General features: G+C 39.4%; 2 protein-coding genes and 5 non-coding genes across 7 annotated transcripts; 6 read left to right on the top strand and 1 right to left on the bottom strand.

Moving 5' to 3' along the window:
- Window positions 1–2,831: 2,831 nt before the first annotated feature.
- Window positions 2,832–3,708, bottom strand: LOC147466441 (uncharacterized). Its single transcript, XM_086535480.1, has 2 exons — window positions 3,600–3,708; window positions 2,832–3,430 (listed from the first exon to the last, which is right to left on the bottom strand). The coding sequence occupies exons 1-2, from the start codon at window positions 3,706–3,708 to the stop codon at window positions 2,832–2,834; spliced, it is 708 nt and encodes a 235-aa protein (XP_086391606.1).
- A 2,604-nt stretch (window positions 3,709–6,312) lies between these two features.
- Window positions 6,313–9,536, top strand: LOC122242381 (sialin). Its single transcript, XM_086535481.1, has 3 exons — window positions 6,313–6,425; window positions 8,211–8,340; window positions 9,301–9,536. The coding sequence occupies exons 2-3, from the start codon at window positions 8,226–8,228 to the stop codon at window positions 9,534–9,536; spliced, it is 351 nt and encodes a 116-aa protein (XP_086391607.1). The 5' UTR covers window positions 6,313–6,425; window positions 8,211–8,225.
- Window positions 9,537–10,076: 540 nt separating this feature from the next.
- On the top strand, window positions 10,077–10,195 carry LOC122252474 (5S ribosomal RNA). The gene has a single exon (XR_015190887.1). It is a non-coding gene; the product is annotated as a 5S ribosomal RNA (ribosomal RNA).
- A 1,107-nt stretch (window positions 10,196–11,302) lies between these two features.
- LOC147466442 (5S ribosomal RNA) lies at window positions 11,303–11,421 on the top strand. The gene has a single exon (XR_015190884.1). It is a non-coding gene; the product is annotated as a 5S ribosomal RNA (ribosomal RNA).
- A 725-nt stretch (window positions 11,422–12,146) lies between these two features.
- Window positions 12,147–12,265, top strand: LOC122252470 (5S ribosomal RNA). The gene has a single exon (XR_006223170.2). It is a non-coding gene; the product is annotated as a 5S ribosomal RNA (ribosomal RNA).
- Window positions 12,266–13,384: 1,119 nt separating this feature from the next.
- Window positions 13,385–13,503, top strand: LOC147466443 (5S ribosomal RNA). The gene has a single exon (XR_015190886.1). It is a non-coding gene; the product is annotated as a 5S ribosomal RNA (ribosomal RNA).
- Window positions 13,504–14,638: 1,135 nt separating this feature from the next.
- Window positions 14,639–14,757, top strand: LOC122242788 (5S ribosomal RNA). Its single transcript, XR_006222331.1, has one exon. It is a non-coding gene; the product is annotated as a 5S ribosomal RNA (ribosomal RNA).
- Window positions 14,758–16,303: the final 1,546 nt, after the last annotated feature.

The raw sequence follows: 16,303 nt of genomic DNA on the forward strand, positions 1-16,303 counted from the left end.
CCCCACGTCGTGGGAGGAATCCATGATCGAGATTGAGATCATGAGGATAAATAAAAGACAGAACTAGAACCCTTCACTTTGTTTGAAGGCAGAATCAGAAAGGTACATTCATACCATTTCTCTTCAGGGTTGTAATATATACTTTATGGAGAGTCAACTGAACCCCATCACGCACATCGAAGGTACCAGTTTTGCAGCACGGGATATAACCTAATCTAGAGGGTGACAGACGATACCTCCTTGCTACAGGTTGAGATTGTCACCGTAACGTGCACCTTGGTCCATGCGTCCTGAAAAGGGGTGTTATTCACAGATTCCAGAGCAATTATTGATAGCTTGCAACTACTCTCCTGCCTGCACACTGTATTTCCGGTCAATGTAGGCATGTCATTTTGAATTGGGTCCCTAGCCACATTGGCTTTTGGGAAAATGAGGTAGCAGACCAACTAGTGGGACATGGCAGGGGAAACCCCTCAAATGCTATGAACTTAAAACCAAGCATAGTTTTATTTAGATAAAGTTCAGAGGCTCAAAGGCTGCTGGGATCATGCTGGGGCCCTTCAGCTCCACAGAGCGAAATCTCCCTGTTATCCAGGAGGTATAGTGACGTCACTGAAGCTCTCTGCAGTTAGATCAAGAGGTGATCATGCACATACTACGACTGGGCATCCATGTGCATAGCAGATCATTGACACTTTTGGACTCGTCTATTAATTTCCAGTAGAAGGGAAGAAGGCACAGCTTAGCAGGAAAACATTGGTGGAGCTATACCTAACCATATAGCCTAAAGAACTCGCTGGGGAATTTCACGAAAAATCCTATTGTCGGAGCTCAGCAGTACCCAAATTTGCCAACTCACATGGGATATTTTGCGGAAAGTTAGCACTAAATATCAGGCTTAATATCCAATACATTTAAATTTACCATTGGCATGGAAAATCATAAGTCGAAATATAGGAGTGCTGGAGCTTGGGTGTAATACCACAAACTTACCTGGGGAATCGCGCGGAAGCTGCGACTGCAGGAGCTAAGGTTATACACACAAGACAAATTAACTTACCTATAGCTGAACACATGCATGCTGGGATCACCGAATATCCGCGCCCGACAAAGCGCGGATGCTGGAAAACTTATGTAAATATAAACATTCTCAAACTTACCTTCAGCCCAAGAGAAACAAAGGGAAGTGGTGCTATGCTATGGGTCACCTGTGTATACTCTGAACCGATTTTCATGTCTGCATATGACAGGAACATACACTTCTACATCTATAATGGATGGAAAGAATGGAACGAGGGAGTGAGAAAAAAAAGAAAGAACAAATATAATTTCATTCCATATAAGCTCGGAATATTTAAAAAAGACAATGGACACCTTTATTCTACCAAAAAGAACGCATCAAACAAACAAAACAGCCTATCAACCAGCCCCAATTATCGTGGGCTTTGCTAACCATTCATAGTTACGACAAAGAAGTCAACATCTTACACTGCACCATGGCAATCAGGTATAAGCGATGACCAGCAAGGGATTAAACCCCCCATCTTTTCCTTGTCTCTTACCAATACTTTACTTTAGATAGCCAGCTACTCTCTTAGACGTACCTTCTTTCTCGATTCTCCACATACCCATGAAGTACTTTAAGTACGCGTGCGCAGATAATATTGGTAAAATAAAAAATAAAAAATCTCGAAGGGTCTTATACCCATTATACCATAATCAGCTGTGTCTATATATGTGATAGATACCTAGGTATGCCATTGTCACAGGCTTAAAATTTACTCTTGCATCAACGTGATCCTCAGCTTACGTCTTACAATGTCCATTTTCTCGTGTACCGAGTAAAAGAAAACGTTTTTAGTTTTACTCATATGTAGCGGATATAATCCGCGATCCACCCCCCCCCCTCTTATTGCCTACAATAGACAGGGAAAGTGCGGTGTAACATATTGATACATTTCAATGATATGTGAGATAAATGTACTTAGTTCTATCATATATCTGTGTACTGTAAAATAAAAATGTAAAAAGATATGGTTTATTTACGATTTACTTACCCGTACCATGTACCAGGGATCGCGGTTGCCATGGCTCCTTCGTCCCGTGGACCTCTCAAAACGCTCGCAATGTAAAATTCGCGGATTCACTAATGATAAGGAATATGAAAGCACTATGTTTGTCCAGTCGATCTTGGGGTAACTCTGACTGGCTGTCGTCTAAAGAAGAACCATACATCCTAATATCAGATTTTAATAGATGGGTTTTTCATATGTATGCACATCAGGTAAAATAGATAGACAACAGTCGATTGTTTACCAGTGTTGGATAAAGAACCTATATAACGAGTCCCTCCCCTGCTATTTAAGGCCACGTTGTAGGGTATAGGGGTTTATGAGTGGGGAGCAACAAATCGCAGAAAACGTAGTATATTTCTGTCAACTGAAAAGTAAAGATGTAGTTATTGGTAAATTTTCCGAATAACGCCACGTCACTAAATACCACAAAAGTGGTATCGATGGATTCCTCTCAACCTCTACTATTCATATATAGTGAAATTAATGAAGTAGATCAGGGAAATTACGGGGTAAAATATGAAGTCCGGCCATATTTCGTATGCAAAATCTTAACCAAATTATCTACCTAACTTTGCTTAGGTTTGAAGTTTGCCCTAGCCAAGGGGGAGTGGGGCTTCGCACCCACCCTGGACCCCCTACCCTTTTTAACGCACTTCGTGCTACCTATCATAAATAGTTATTTCTGTAGATGCGCTTAGCTCGTTACTTACCTGTGAGGGGTGTTGGTGTTGCCTGATGTAGCTGGGAGGAAGGAGCCTATGCCGGCGGGTACAAAGATGCCGCGGCACGCAGGAAGTGGTGGAACCGGGTGTTGATATCCTCAAAGCGCATGAGGAACATGCACCTCGCTAGATACCCAATAAAATGTTTTTTCCTGCGGCCGCATAACGGCACCTTTCTTTTCGCCTCTCTCCACTGCCTCTCGATGGTATTGGTGTGAGCGAAAGTGTCGGGATCTACAAAGTTGTAAGTGTGATTGACGTTCAGGTGTCTGAAACCCTCGTGAGAGAGACAGTTGTAGGCCTTCCAGCAGTCGGAGATGATGATCGACCCCGGGGCGATCCGTTCCTTGATTACTGCAAGGAGAGTCTCGCTGGTCCGATCCTCTACCGGGACGAGGAAAAGATCGCGTGTCTCCCTGCAGATCCCGCCGAAGACCCACTGACCGTCAATCACTCTTCCGACGTTGTACTTGCGGCGCCCGAACTTGCTCTCGTCTATTTCTACTATATTTTCAGGGCCCCCGATGGCCCCCTGCTGGTCAAGAGTCCATTGGACCATTACCTCCCGGCAGAAACTGGACCAGTCGGTAATGGTCGCGATCCCCAGTCTCAGCTCATGCCGCATGAGCCGAACTGTGAAACACCCGGACGAAGTAGTTCACAAAGACCAGCAGGGTTTCAATATCAAGATGGACTCTCTCGAAAAAGGAGCCCTTAAACACCGAGACAGTCCAGCCACGGTCTTGTCACATCGGAACTGCTTCCGCCGCGGATCATACCGCGCGGCCGCAGTTCTTCTCACGATGGACAAGACCGTGTTCATAGCAAATGTTCATTATTTTGTCCATATCACTACATACTTCACGAACGAAGTCGTACATCGACCAGGAGCACCCCTCACACTGTGCCATGATTACCGCAACTGAGACTTCGATGCTATGCGAATCGCATTACTGCGCATGAGCGGCCACCGGATAGGAAACTACGACCGATAATGAAGTGAAAACTCAATAGATGGCACTCTATAATTGTACTGTAAACAATGGGGAATATTGCGCCATCTATCGAGATAAAAAAAAAGAGCTCATGCAGGTAATTCATTGGGTTTCCATTCCACAGCTCGTCGCTAGCCAGAAAAACGTAAACACGCATGTTTGACTTTCAGGGCGAGGATGGTGGTTTTCGGGGTATTTTGTATAAGGTATGTTGCACGAAGTGCCCTAAAAAGGGGGGATCCAGGAGGGGGCGAAGCCCCCCCCCCCTTGGTTAGGGCTTAATTAAAACCTAGGTAAAGTTAGGTAGGGAGTCGGGTTAAGATTTTGCATACGAATTATGCCCCGACGTAGGACGAGGTAGTGCCAAAAAAGGAGACCCAGATTTCACTATATATGAATTTCACTATATATGAATAGTAGAGGTTGACAGGAATCCATCGATACCACTTTTGTGGTATTTCGTAACGCGGCGTTGTTCGGAAAATTTACCGCCCTTTTTTAAGGCACTTCGTGCTATCTCATGCTACTTCGCAAAAGCGTAACCCAATTACCTACCTCACTATGCCTAGTTTTGAAGTCAGCCTTTGCCAAGAGGGGCTACGCCACCCTGTGGACCTCCCCTATTCAGGCCACTTCGTGATACTTATGATATGTAATTAGTTCTGTAGATGAAAATGCCGCGACCACGAATAACCTTCACACTGCGCCATAATGACAGCAACTGAGTCTTCGTCTCATATATTCCTCAGGATAGGAAACTAGGACCGATAATGACGCGGCCACTCTGTAATTATACTATAAACAATGGGGAATATTGCGCCATCTATCGAGAGAACATAACAGCGCATGCAGGTAATTCATTGGGGGTTTCCAGTCCACAGCTTGTCGCTAGCCGTAAATACATAAGCACAGCCATGATTGAATTTCAGGGCGAGGATGGTGGTTTTCGGGGTATTTTGCACAAGGTATGTTGCACGAAGTGCCCTAAAAAGGGGTGGTCCAGGGGGAGGGGGGCGAAGCCTCCCCTTGGCTAGGGCTTAATTCAAAACTAGGCAAAGTTAGGTAGGTAATTGGGTTAAGATTTTGCAAACGAAATATGCCCCAGATTGTGGGGTCCAGGGGTGGAATCGCGCATTATTTCTACTATATATGAATAGTAGAGGTTGAGAGGAATCCATCGATACCACTTTTATGGTATTTCGTAACGCGGCGTTATTCGGAAAATTTGCGGATTTGGTGACTTACTTATTATGTTAGTACCGTGCAGAATATTCTTTTCACCGCCGCATTGCTAACTGGTGTTGTTAAACAAACAAGGGTATGAGCTAACTTGAACGGTGGTAAAGGGGAACTAATGAGAGTTCGTCTCGCACTCCAATATCAGTAATCAGGCACGTTCGTTTCCTGTATTTTACACTAGCGCGTAGTGTATGTCGGAAATGTCGGGAGGGGGAGGAGGCAGACAGCTGTCTAATTATTTTGCCATATTCTTTATCTTTTGGCCAAATTCCGGCCAGATTTCGGCCAATTGGTTTGACCGTAAAAACCTCATTGTTTACGACAAAAGAAGACCTTTCAGGTGGTCGAAAAATCGGCCACTTGTCAACCCTGGCCATGCCGCGAGTCCATTTTAGATGGGTACTTTTTGTGTACAAAATGCCAACCTATATAAAATCCTAATCTATATATGTATATATATGAGTCTCTCTTTCTATATATATACATACATATACATACATACATACATACATATATATATATATATATATATATATATATACATATATACATACACATATACACACACACACCCTCTCTCATATATATATATATATATATATATATATATATATATACATATATATATTATATATATATATATATATTTATGTGGTATATATATATACATATATATTATTATATATATATATTATATATATTATAATATATATATATATATATATATATATGTATATACGTGTATATATATATATATATCTATATAATTATATATATATATATATATATATATATATATATATATATATATATATATGTATATACGTGTGTGTACATATATATATATTATCTATATATGTATATGTAATATATATATGTATATATATATATATATATATATATATATATACATATATATATATATATATATATGTTTATGTGTGTGTGTGTGTGTGTTTGTGTGTATGTATAGACGTATGTAAATATATTCACACACACACACAAAGACACACACACACACACTCACACACACATACACACACACGCACAAACACACACACACACATATAGATAGATAGATAGATATAGATTTATATTTATATTTGTTTATTTATTTATCTATATATATCACAAAATAAGCCATAAAGTCTTCGTAAGACAGACATCTTTTAAAATCTCAAAAAGCTTAACAGTTCAGCAAAAAGTGTATCATCCTATCATTAGTTTATCTCATCTAGCCAATAAACGTTGAATGTAAGCACTTCATATCGCACAGGTGTAGTACAAGGTCATATTAATTTTCATTTATCTGTACGTGACGTGTTTTGATCAGTTCCTAAGTGTGGCGAACTGTGTGAAGACAGTCTTTATATTCTCTAACTGAATTTTAAAGAGTGAGTTTAACTCTTAATTTTTATTTTTATTTTTATTCTTCACTTTTGGAGATTTTTTTTTGTTGGCTAGTGTTTTGTGATTAGGAACTTGTATTATTGAATGGAAATGGATATTCATGGAGATTATTCGTAGTAATATGTCTGAACTTTACGGATATACTGTAAGTTAGACTGTTTGCTATGCAGAAAAATATTTTGGAAAACCAAATGCGAAAAAAATGGGAAAGGTGTATTTTCTTAACAAGAGTGGTTAACTGATACTTTACAAACAAGCATATTGAAGTGTGCATATGCGTGGAACATTCTTTTAGCAGCCGAAAAACAAGCGGTGATGTGAGATTTGTTACAGTCAAAATGTTAATCATTAGAAAACACTGAGATGAAGAGATGCGCATTTCATTTCCATTGTTTGTCTCGATCTGTATTTGCCTTTGATGCTATACATATTTTATGTTCGTGATGTATGTTTTAAATATGTGGTGAATTAGAGATAACAAGAGGGAAGCCATTTTTGCAATGAATATTTATGTTTCTGGTGAAGAATGTAATGTGAGATTATTCACAATTACTATATAAATTTATTAGATGAGGGTAGAACAGGGGAGAGACAGGAAATAGGGGCATTAAAGGATAAACTGGACAGGTTCATTTTAACTTTATTCAGTTATCTCCTAGACTCTAGCAGCTCTCTGCAGTCCCTCTATATATGTCGTAATACCCTAGGCTGAGACAACTGATCTTTAATACAAGTATATTGGTGAAAGTGTTTAAGAAATAAATAACCAAAACGTTAATAATACATTCTACATACTGCAGTCTACATATAGTAGTTGAAATGGGAGACTATCATATAACACATATCCTAATCAAAGTATTTTTGCGTGTAAAGCATCGTCATAAGTGTAAATGAATCATGGTATTTCTTTGTGTACCAAATGTCACTTTCCCCCAAAAAATGACAGCATATTGGATCTTCGGTGTTGCATCATGCTATTTTATATCTTTTATTAGTACACTGGTTGACTGAATACCAGTTGAGACACTCGGACTGCCGAATCACACATCGATTTTTCTTGAAGAACTTTTTCCAATTGGAAAAGCTCTACATTTTGGATTATTGACGACCCACGATAGAAGCCATACTTTCAGACTCGTTAAGTTCACCTGAAGCCAAAAATGAACTACAAAGTAATATTTGTAAGCTAGATGTGCCAACAAATCAATCAAGCTGATATTGGTACCTGGACACACGGGTATCTATGGCAATGAGCAAACTAACAAATTAGCCTGCTCAGATCTAGCATAGTCCGCACACATCTCAGGTGTCAGGTGTTGTAAGACATATCCCATGAAAAAGGCATTGGCCTCAAGGTCAATATTTCTGTATATCTACATATATGTCTAACGTAGTGGTTCCCAAAGTTAGTGCCACGGCACCCTTGGTTGCCGTGGACGGTACCATTTTCCGTTTTTATGCCCTTATTCAGTTATCGACGTTCATGGTACCTTTTCTTATGTATTTTGAATTTTAAGTTACCCTCATTCTAGTGTCTTGCGTTTGTTATTCGGCCATTATGCTTATTTCTGCTTTAAGCATCAGTAATTAACAAAGCAGGTGAAGATGCAATCTATTGTAAAAGTAAATTCCTGCAGAGGTACAGATGGGGTTAAAGAAATGGGTTCCGCGAGTTAAGATTTACATCACTGAAAAAGGAGTTTGGGAACCACTTATCTGACTCTCTCTTTCTCTCTTTATCTATCTATATATCTGTCTCTCTCAACCAGGTGGCGACAAATGAAATGGGGTCTAACCTCAATCTCACCGAGCACATGGAAGAGGTGGACGATAAAGGAATATACGTTATTGAAGGTGAAGGAACGAAGTCGACGGAAACTTCGAATGAAAATGAAGAAAGTATGTAACAGTTTGAATAAGTTTCGCTCTTTCTTTCTCTCTCTCTCTCTCTATCTATCTTCTTTACCTACCTATCAATATAATGACCTCCTTATTTAGAGCCATACAAACGGGCTTCGCTATTCACTAATACAAATTGTCGATCGACGTTAAAAAAAGAAAGAAAATATTAGCAAAATACCCAGGTCTAAATTTTATCTTCATGCGCACATACATACTTAGACAAAAAAGGATGAATGCATTTAATCACTTCACAAATAGCTCTCATCACCCAAACCTCATATTTTTAAACTCATATATAATAACCATGCTAGTAATGATAATTATGATAATGATTTTGGTAGTGATAATAATGATGACAGTATTTTGAATAATGATAATGAGTTTATTAGTGATAATGATGATGAATCTTATAATAATGGCAAAAATGATTATAATCATTAACATTACTATAATCTTTATTCTTCGTATTACTATTATAGAATAAAAATGATTATATTAGTAACTTTAAAGGCGACATTAGATATGATGATAGCAACAATAATGATAATAGTGCTAATAATGAGGATGATGATAATAATGAGGATGATAATGATAATGATTATACTACTACTAATAATAGCATGAGGATAATAATGATAATTATTATGATAATAATAAAAACAACAACAAAAATAATGATAATAAACACAATGAAAAGAATAATAATGATGATGATCATGATGATGATAATAATGATAGTAATGATAATAATGAGAGTCGTATTAATGATAACTATAATGATAATGCTAATAATAATGATAATATCAACAAAAATAATAATAGAAACAATGATGATAATCATGATAATGATACTGACAGCAATGTGATAATGATAATGACAATACTAATGATAGTGATAATAATGATGGCAACACTAGTGATAAAGAAAATGACTAATGAAAATACCAATGTCCTCAGGGAAAGAGTGTTGGGGAGCTCGCCATACCCTAGCAATAATGGCGTTCTTCGGTCTCGCTGTCGAGTATTCCTTACGCGTGAACCTGTCCATTGCCATAGTTGCCATGGCGGGAACAACTGATGTGCCTGACGTCAGTAATTCTACCGATGACATTTGTCCAGTCAAGGGAAATGATACTGGATCGAAAAATACATATATTGTAAGATTGCGTTGTGTGCTGTTTACTTTTTTTTAATCGTTATTTTTATGCGGTGACGCCAGTAAATACATCATTCTTGCTTCCCAAACATTGAGCTAGATTTGCAATAGCTGTGAAAGTGATGCTTGGGGATAATGAGGGTAAAAGAACGGTGACAATGGCGATAGCAATGCTAATATTAAGGATGACAAGAGTAATGAGGACGTTGTAGCAGGAGTTGTCTTGGCAGCTTTTCTGTTTCCGATGATCCTTATCCCTGAACTGTTGTTACTGGTGTCGCTGATGGTGATATAGCCCACGTGTGATGTAATGTGTTATTAGTTAAGCAACAAGCTGCATTCTTTAGAGAGTTCCACAAGGCCACAGGCGGAGGAAATTGGTGAAGGGCTCGCAGGGGCTAGAATCTACATGGGCCCCAATTGGTTTCCCTCCAGTTGACTGATGCATGTATTGCAGAGTAGATGTCACTGGTGTGATTAGATGGCACGGCAATGGAATTTGCATGAAGAGAGGAGAGGTAAAGGGGTAAGATATGGTGCACGTAGAGGGAGATTGGGCTGAAGAAGATGGTTAGATGCCAACGGTCATACCACGTTGAAAGCACCGCTTCTCGTCCGATCAGCGAAGTTAAGCAGCGTTTGGTCTGGTCAGTACTTGGATGGGTGACCGCCTGGGAACACCAGATACTGTTGGCATTTTGTGTTACCTAGACGTGTAAGCACCCATGTGTATTCCCAGGTACTAAATTCCCATGCAATATATTATATTCATTTCTTGATTGTGAGGATGCAGCCATGAAATCCTCTTGTAGAGCCAGGATCAAATGTTCACATTTTCAGTCTACCACCACGACTAAGCAAACTAATCTTGTACCTGAACAAATAACAAATCAAGAGATTTATTAAATTGGAGTGCCTAGACATTCCAGCCCAACAGTCAATGTCCCTCAACGACAATAACACTTACAGTATCAGCCTCAGCACCTCGCTGATCCAATCTCAGATGTACATGACCCCTCCCATCTCAGTTACATGTCTGGTCACTTTCGTAAATATCAAACGAATAGTCACGAAGAACATGGGCAGAGACTAGAACTCCCTAGACGCCTGAATTCACTAAAAGTACAAACTACGCCAAGTTTTGTTTTTCTTTTCTCTCTCCTCAAGTCCATTTCCTGCAATCAGGACCAGGCCGCGCTAAACACATACCTCATAAAAAGTATGGTGGGAACCATTCACACACTATACCCTGGACTGTGTCAACATTGAAAAACAAAGCGCGCGCGGTAACAAGTGAACAGTGACATGCGTAGATTCGTGTTCAGTCCATTTTCAATTGTTCCTAATCTATATATATCATTCCTGATGATGCACGATGTAATGCACTTTCTTTTCCCTTTGCAGCAGCTTTGTTCGGGATGAAAAGGAATCATCTGGGGAATGTTTCTCTTTTTACTGCAGTCACCTGTAGTAACAGAGTAGACTTCCCTTGGGAAGTGAGGCATAAGAAGAGGCTGTTGTAGCCTATGTGTGAATGCGTCTGGAGATGTATGGCTTTATGTGAAGTGTGTGTGTGTGTGTGTGTGTGTTGTAAGCTGTTTTCGGCGGCATTCTTTCTAGAGTAACGCAGGAGGAAGTTGGTGAAAAGGACTGTAGCAGGTTGTGATTGGTGCAGAGTAACTTTTAGTCAGTGAGGTGATGTGATTGGGTGGCAAGGCAATGGAATTTGCATGAAGAGAAAGAGGTAGAGGGGCAAGATGCCGTGAGTGTAGAGTAAGATTGGCATGAAAAGTGGCACTATTTGCCAACGGTCATACCACGTTGAAAGCACCGCTTCTCGTCCGATCAGCGAAGTTAAGCAGCGTTGGGTCTGGTCAGTACTTGGATGGGTGACCGCCTGGGAACACCAGATGCTGTTGGCATTTTGTTACCTATGCAAGCTACATATATATATTTATCGAATGTGTATGGAATGCACTGGTTTTCCATTTGCAGCAGCGAATTCAAACGAATCCCCTGCTCACCTTTTTCCCGCAATCAATGGCATAGGCAAAGTAGACTTACTTACCTTGGCCATGCGGGCGGGAGAAGAAGAAGAGACGGAAAACGGATTGGAGCTTTCTTAGCGGTGACGCCATTAAATACATCATTCTTGCTTCCCAAACATTGAGCTAGATTTGCAATACCTGTGCAAGTGATGCTTGGGATAATGAGGAAGAACGGTGACAACGGCGATAGCAATGCTAATATTAAGGATGACAAGAGTAATGAGGACGTTGTAGCAGGAGTTGTCTTGGCAGCTTTTCATTTTCCGATCATCCTTATCCCTGAACTGTTGTTACTGGTGTCGCTGATGGTGATATAGCCCACGTGTGATGTAATGTGTTATTAGTTAAGCAACAAGCTGTATTCTTTAGAGAGTTCCACAAGGCCACAGGTGGAGGAAATTGGTGAAGGGCTCGCAGGGGCTAGAATCTACATGGGCCCCAATTGGTTTCCCTCCAGTTGACTGATGCATGTATTGCAGAGTAGATGTCACTGGTGTGATTAGATGGCACGGCAATGGAATTTGCATGGAGAGAGGAGAGGTAAAGGGGTAAGATATGGTGCACGTAGAGGGAGATTGGGCTGAAGAAGGTATTTAGATGCCAACGGTCATACCACGTTGAAAGCACCGCTTCTCGTCCGATCAGCGAAGTTAAGCAGCGTTGGGTCTGGTCAGTACTTGGATGGGTGACCGCCTGGGAACACCAGATGCTGTTGGCATTTTGTGTTACCTAGACGTGCTAGCACCCATGTGTATTCCCAGGTACTAAAATCCCATGCAATATATTATATTCATTTCTTGATTGTGAGGATGCAGCCATGAAATCCTCTTGTAGAGCCAGGATCAAATGTTCAAATTTTCAGTCTACCACCACGACTAAGCAAACTAATCTTGTACCTGAACAAATAACAAATCAAGAGATTTATTAAATTGGAGTGCCAAGACATTCCAGCCCAACAGTCAATGTCCCTGAACGACAATAACACTTACAGTATCAGCCTCAGCACCTCGCTGATCCAATCTCAGATGTACATGACCCCTCCCATCTCAGTTACATGTCTGGTCACTTTCGTAAATATCAAACGAATAGTCACGAAGAACATGGGCAGAGACTAGAACTCCCTAGACGCCTGAATTCACTAAAAGTACAAACTACGCCAAGTTTTGTTTTTCTTTTCTCTCTCCTCAAGTCCATTTCCTGCAATCAGGACCAGGCCGCGCTAAACACATACCTCATAAAAAGTATGGTGGGAACCATTCACACACTATACCCTGGCTGATTTCTTCAAATGAGATAGACAGACTGTGTCAACATTGAAAAACAAAGCGCGCGCGGTAACAAGTGAACAGTGACATGCGTAGATTCGTGTTCAGTCCATTTTCAATTGCTCCTAATCTATATATATCATTCCTGATGATGCACGATGTAATGCACTTTCTTTTCCCTTTGCAGCAGCTTTGTTCGGGATGAAAAGGAATCATCTGGGGAATGTTTCTCTTTTTACTGCAGTCATCTGTAGTAACAGAGTAGACTTCCCTTGGGAAGTGAGGCATAAGAAGAGGCTGTTGTAGCCTATGTGTGAATGCGTCTGGAGATGTATGGCTTTATGTGATGTGTGTGTGTTGTAAGCTGTTTTCGGCGGCATTCTTTCTAGAGTAACGCAGGAGGAAGTTGGTGAATAGGACTGTAGCAGGTTGTGATTGGTGCAGAGTAACTTTTAGTCAGTGAGGTGATGTGATTGGGTGGCAAGGCAATGTAATTTGCATGAAGAGAAAGAGGTAGAGGGGCAAGATGCCGTGAGTGTAGAGTAAGATTGGCATGAAAAGTGTCAATATTTGCCAACGGTCATACCACGTTGAAAGCACCGCTTCTCGTCCGATCAGCGAAGTTAAGCAGTGTTGGGTCTGGTCAGTACTTGGATGGGTGACCGCCTGGGAACACCAGATGCTGTTGGCATTTTGTGTTACCTAGACGTGCTAGCACCCATGTGTATTCCCAGGTACTAAAATCCCATGCAATATATTATATTCATTTCTTGATTGTGAGGATGCAGCCATGAAATCCTCTTGTAGAGCCAGGATCAAATATTCAAATTTTCAGTCTACCACCACGACTAAGCAAATTAATCTTGTACCTGAACAAATAATAAATCAAGAGATTTATTAAATTGGAGTGCCAAGACATTCCAGCCCAACAGTCAATGTCCCTCAACGACAATAACACTTACAGTATCAGCCTCAGCACCTCACTGATCCAATCTCAGATGTACATGACCCTTCCCATCTCAGTTACATGTCTGGTCACTTTCGTAAATATCAAACGAATAGTCACGAAGAACATGGGCAGAGACTAGAACTCCCTAGACGCCTGGATTCACTAAAAGTACAAACTACGCCAAGTTTTGTTTTTCTTTTCTCTCTCCTCAAGTCCATTTCCTGCAATCAGGACCAGGCCACGCTAAACACATACCTCAATAATATGGTGGGAACCATTCACACACTATACCCTGGCTGATTTCTTCAAATGAGATAAGCAGACTGTGTCAACATTAAAAAAAACAAAGCGCGCGCCGTAACAAGTGAACAGTGACATGCGTAGATTCGTGTTCAGTCCATTTTCAATTGTTCCTAATCTATATATATCATTCCTGATGATGCACGATGTAATGCACTTTCTTTTCCCTTTAAGCAGCTTTGTTCGGGATGAAAAGGAATCATCTGGGGAATGTTTCTCTTTTTACTGCAGTCACCTGTAGTAACAGAGTAGACTTCCCTTGGGAAGTGAGGCATAAGAAGAGGCTGTTGTAGCCTATGTGTGAATACGTCTGGAGATGTATGGCTTTATGTGATGTGTGTGCGTGTGTGTGTGTGTGTGTTGTAAGCTGTTTTCGGCGGCATTCTTTTTCTAGAGTAACGCAGGAGGAAGTTGGTGAAAAGGACTGTAGCAGGTTGTGATTGGTGCAGAGTAACTTTTAGTCAGTGAGGTGATGTGATTGGGTGGCAAGGCAATGTAATTTACATGAAGAGAAAGAGGTAGAGGGGCAAGATGCCGTGAGTGTAGACTAAGATTGGCATGGAAAGTGTCAATATTTGCCAACGGTCATACCACGTTGAAAGCACCGCTTCTCGTCCGATCAGCGAAGTTAAGCAGCGTTGGGTCTGGTCAGTACTTGGATGGGTGACCGCCTGGGAACACCAGATGCTGTTGGCATTTTGTTACCTATGCAAGCTACACATATATGTATTGAATGTGCATGGAATGCACTGGTTTTCCATTTGCAGCAGCGAATTCAAACGAATCCCCTGCTCACATTTTACCACAATCAATGGGAATAGCAAAGTAGACTTACTTACCTTGGCCGTGCGGGCGGGAGAAGAGACTGAAAACGGATTGGAGCTTTCATAGCGGTGACACCAGTAAATACATCATTCTTGCTTCCCAAACATTGAACTAGATTTTCAATAGCTCTGAAAGTGATAAATTCACAGGACCAGAAATGCGTTCAACCCCGCTACCTCTGGGACACCTCCACTCCCCCTATCTCCATAGGGCAACTGCACTTCACATCAGTGGGACTCAGTGTCCCACTGTAACAGATTGCAGAGTGCATGATGCCCAATCCAGCAGAATTATGATTGCCAATTGTGGCAGGGAGCCGAATTACACAAGGGATTATATTTATTTTTGTTATGTTCTATTCATTTTTACTTTGAGCTCTATGGATGACAGATATAGTATCATCATAGCCAGTTTTAAGAAATGAATCATCAATAGGTGAAAGGGGAATACTTTTTGTTCTTATCTTGAAAGAATAAACATATTGAGGGATATAAGTCGGTATTTTTCTTGGACACTTTTAATCTAAATTTTGAATATATTCAACTATGAGCAAAGTGATATTGAACCTTAAAACATTGGAAATGATATATAAGTTAGAGATTTCATGAATATCTATTTTTTTTTTTAAATGAATATTTGGATATTAAGGGTAAAATACCTTCTTGTACATTATTATTCATTTCGAAATTAATGAAAAGTTTATATGATGAAAATGAGGCTGCTAAATTTAACATTTGGTGAGTATGAATATGGACTTTTTTTCTTTTTTATAAAAAACAAACCCATTCAATTGAATTTATATACATACAAATATATATCTGTATACACACACACGCATATATATATATATATATATATATATATATATATATATATATATATATATACCTACTTGAAACTGTTCACGCCCGCTCTGCTTAATCCTGCATAGGTATATATATATATATATATATATATATATATATAAATAGATATTATATATATCTTAGATTATATATATATATATATATATATACATATATATAATATTATATGTCACCGGAATTTTGAATTTTAGCCCCGTGGGGTAGGTATTAGCGATATCAAGTTATAGTCCTGTGTTTAGGTAGCACCAATTTATTTTCGAGAAGACGTGTATTTTTAATGCTACTTTTTTAAAACTCTTTTATTGCTATTTTTGTGGATGTGCTCAATCAGAACATGGAAATATGTATATATATATATAAATATATATATATATATATATATCATACATATATATATGTATTATATATATATATATATATAGTATAATTATATATACATTATTATATATGTATATATATATATATATATATATATATATATATATATTATATTAACATATATATATGTATATATATATATATAAGTTAATATTTATATGATATATATATAT

The sequence above is a fragment of the Penaeus japonicus genome, unplaced genomic scaffold (genome assembly GCF_977035675.1).
Source record: "Penaeus japonicus unplaced genomic scaffold, GWHDUDI00000001_assembly GWHDUDI00000957, whole genome shotgun sequence".
Taxonomy (NCBI): Eukaryota; Metazoa; Arthropoda; class Malacostraca; order Decapoda; family Penaeidae; genus Penaeus; species Penaeus japonicus.

Coding starts and splice junctions, on each gene's coding strand:
- LOC147466441 (XM_086535480.1), bottom strand. CDS start 3,708: ATGGCACAGTGTGAGGGGTGCTCCTGGTCGATGTACGACTTCGTTCGT. Junction 3,431..3,599: donor TGAACACGGTCTTGTCCATC/GTGAGAAGAACT, acceptor GGTGTTTCACAG/TTCGGCTCATGCGGCATGAG.
- LOC122242381 (XM_086535481.1), top strand. CDS start 8,226: ATGGGGTCTAACCTCAATCTCACCGAGCACATGGAAGAGGTGGACGAT. Junction 8,341..9,300: donor TTCGAATGAAAATGAAGAAA/GTATGTAACAGT, acceptor CAATGTCCTCAG/GGAAAGAGTGTTGGGGAGCT.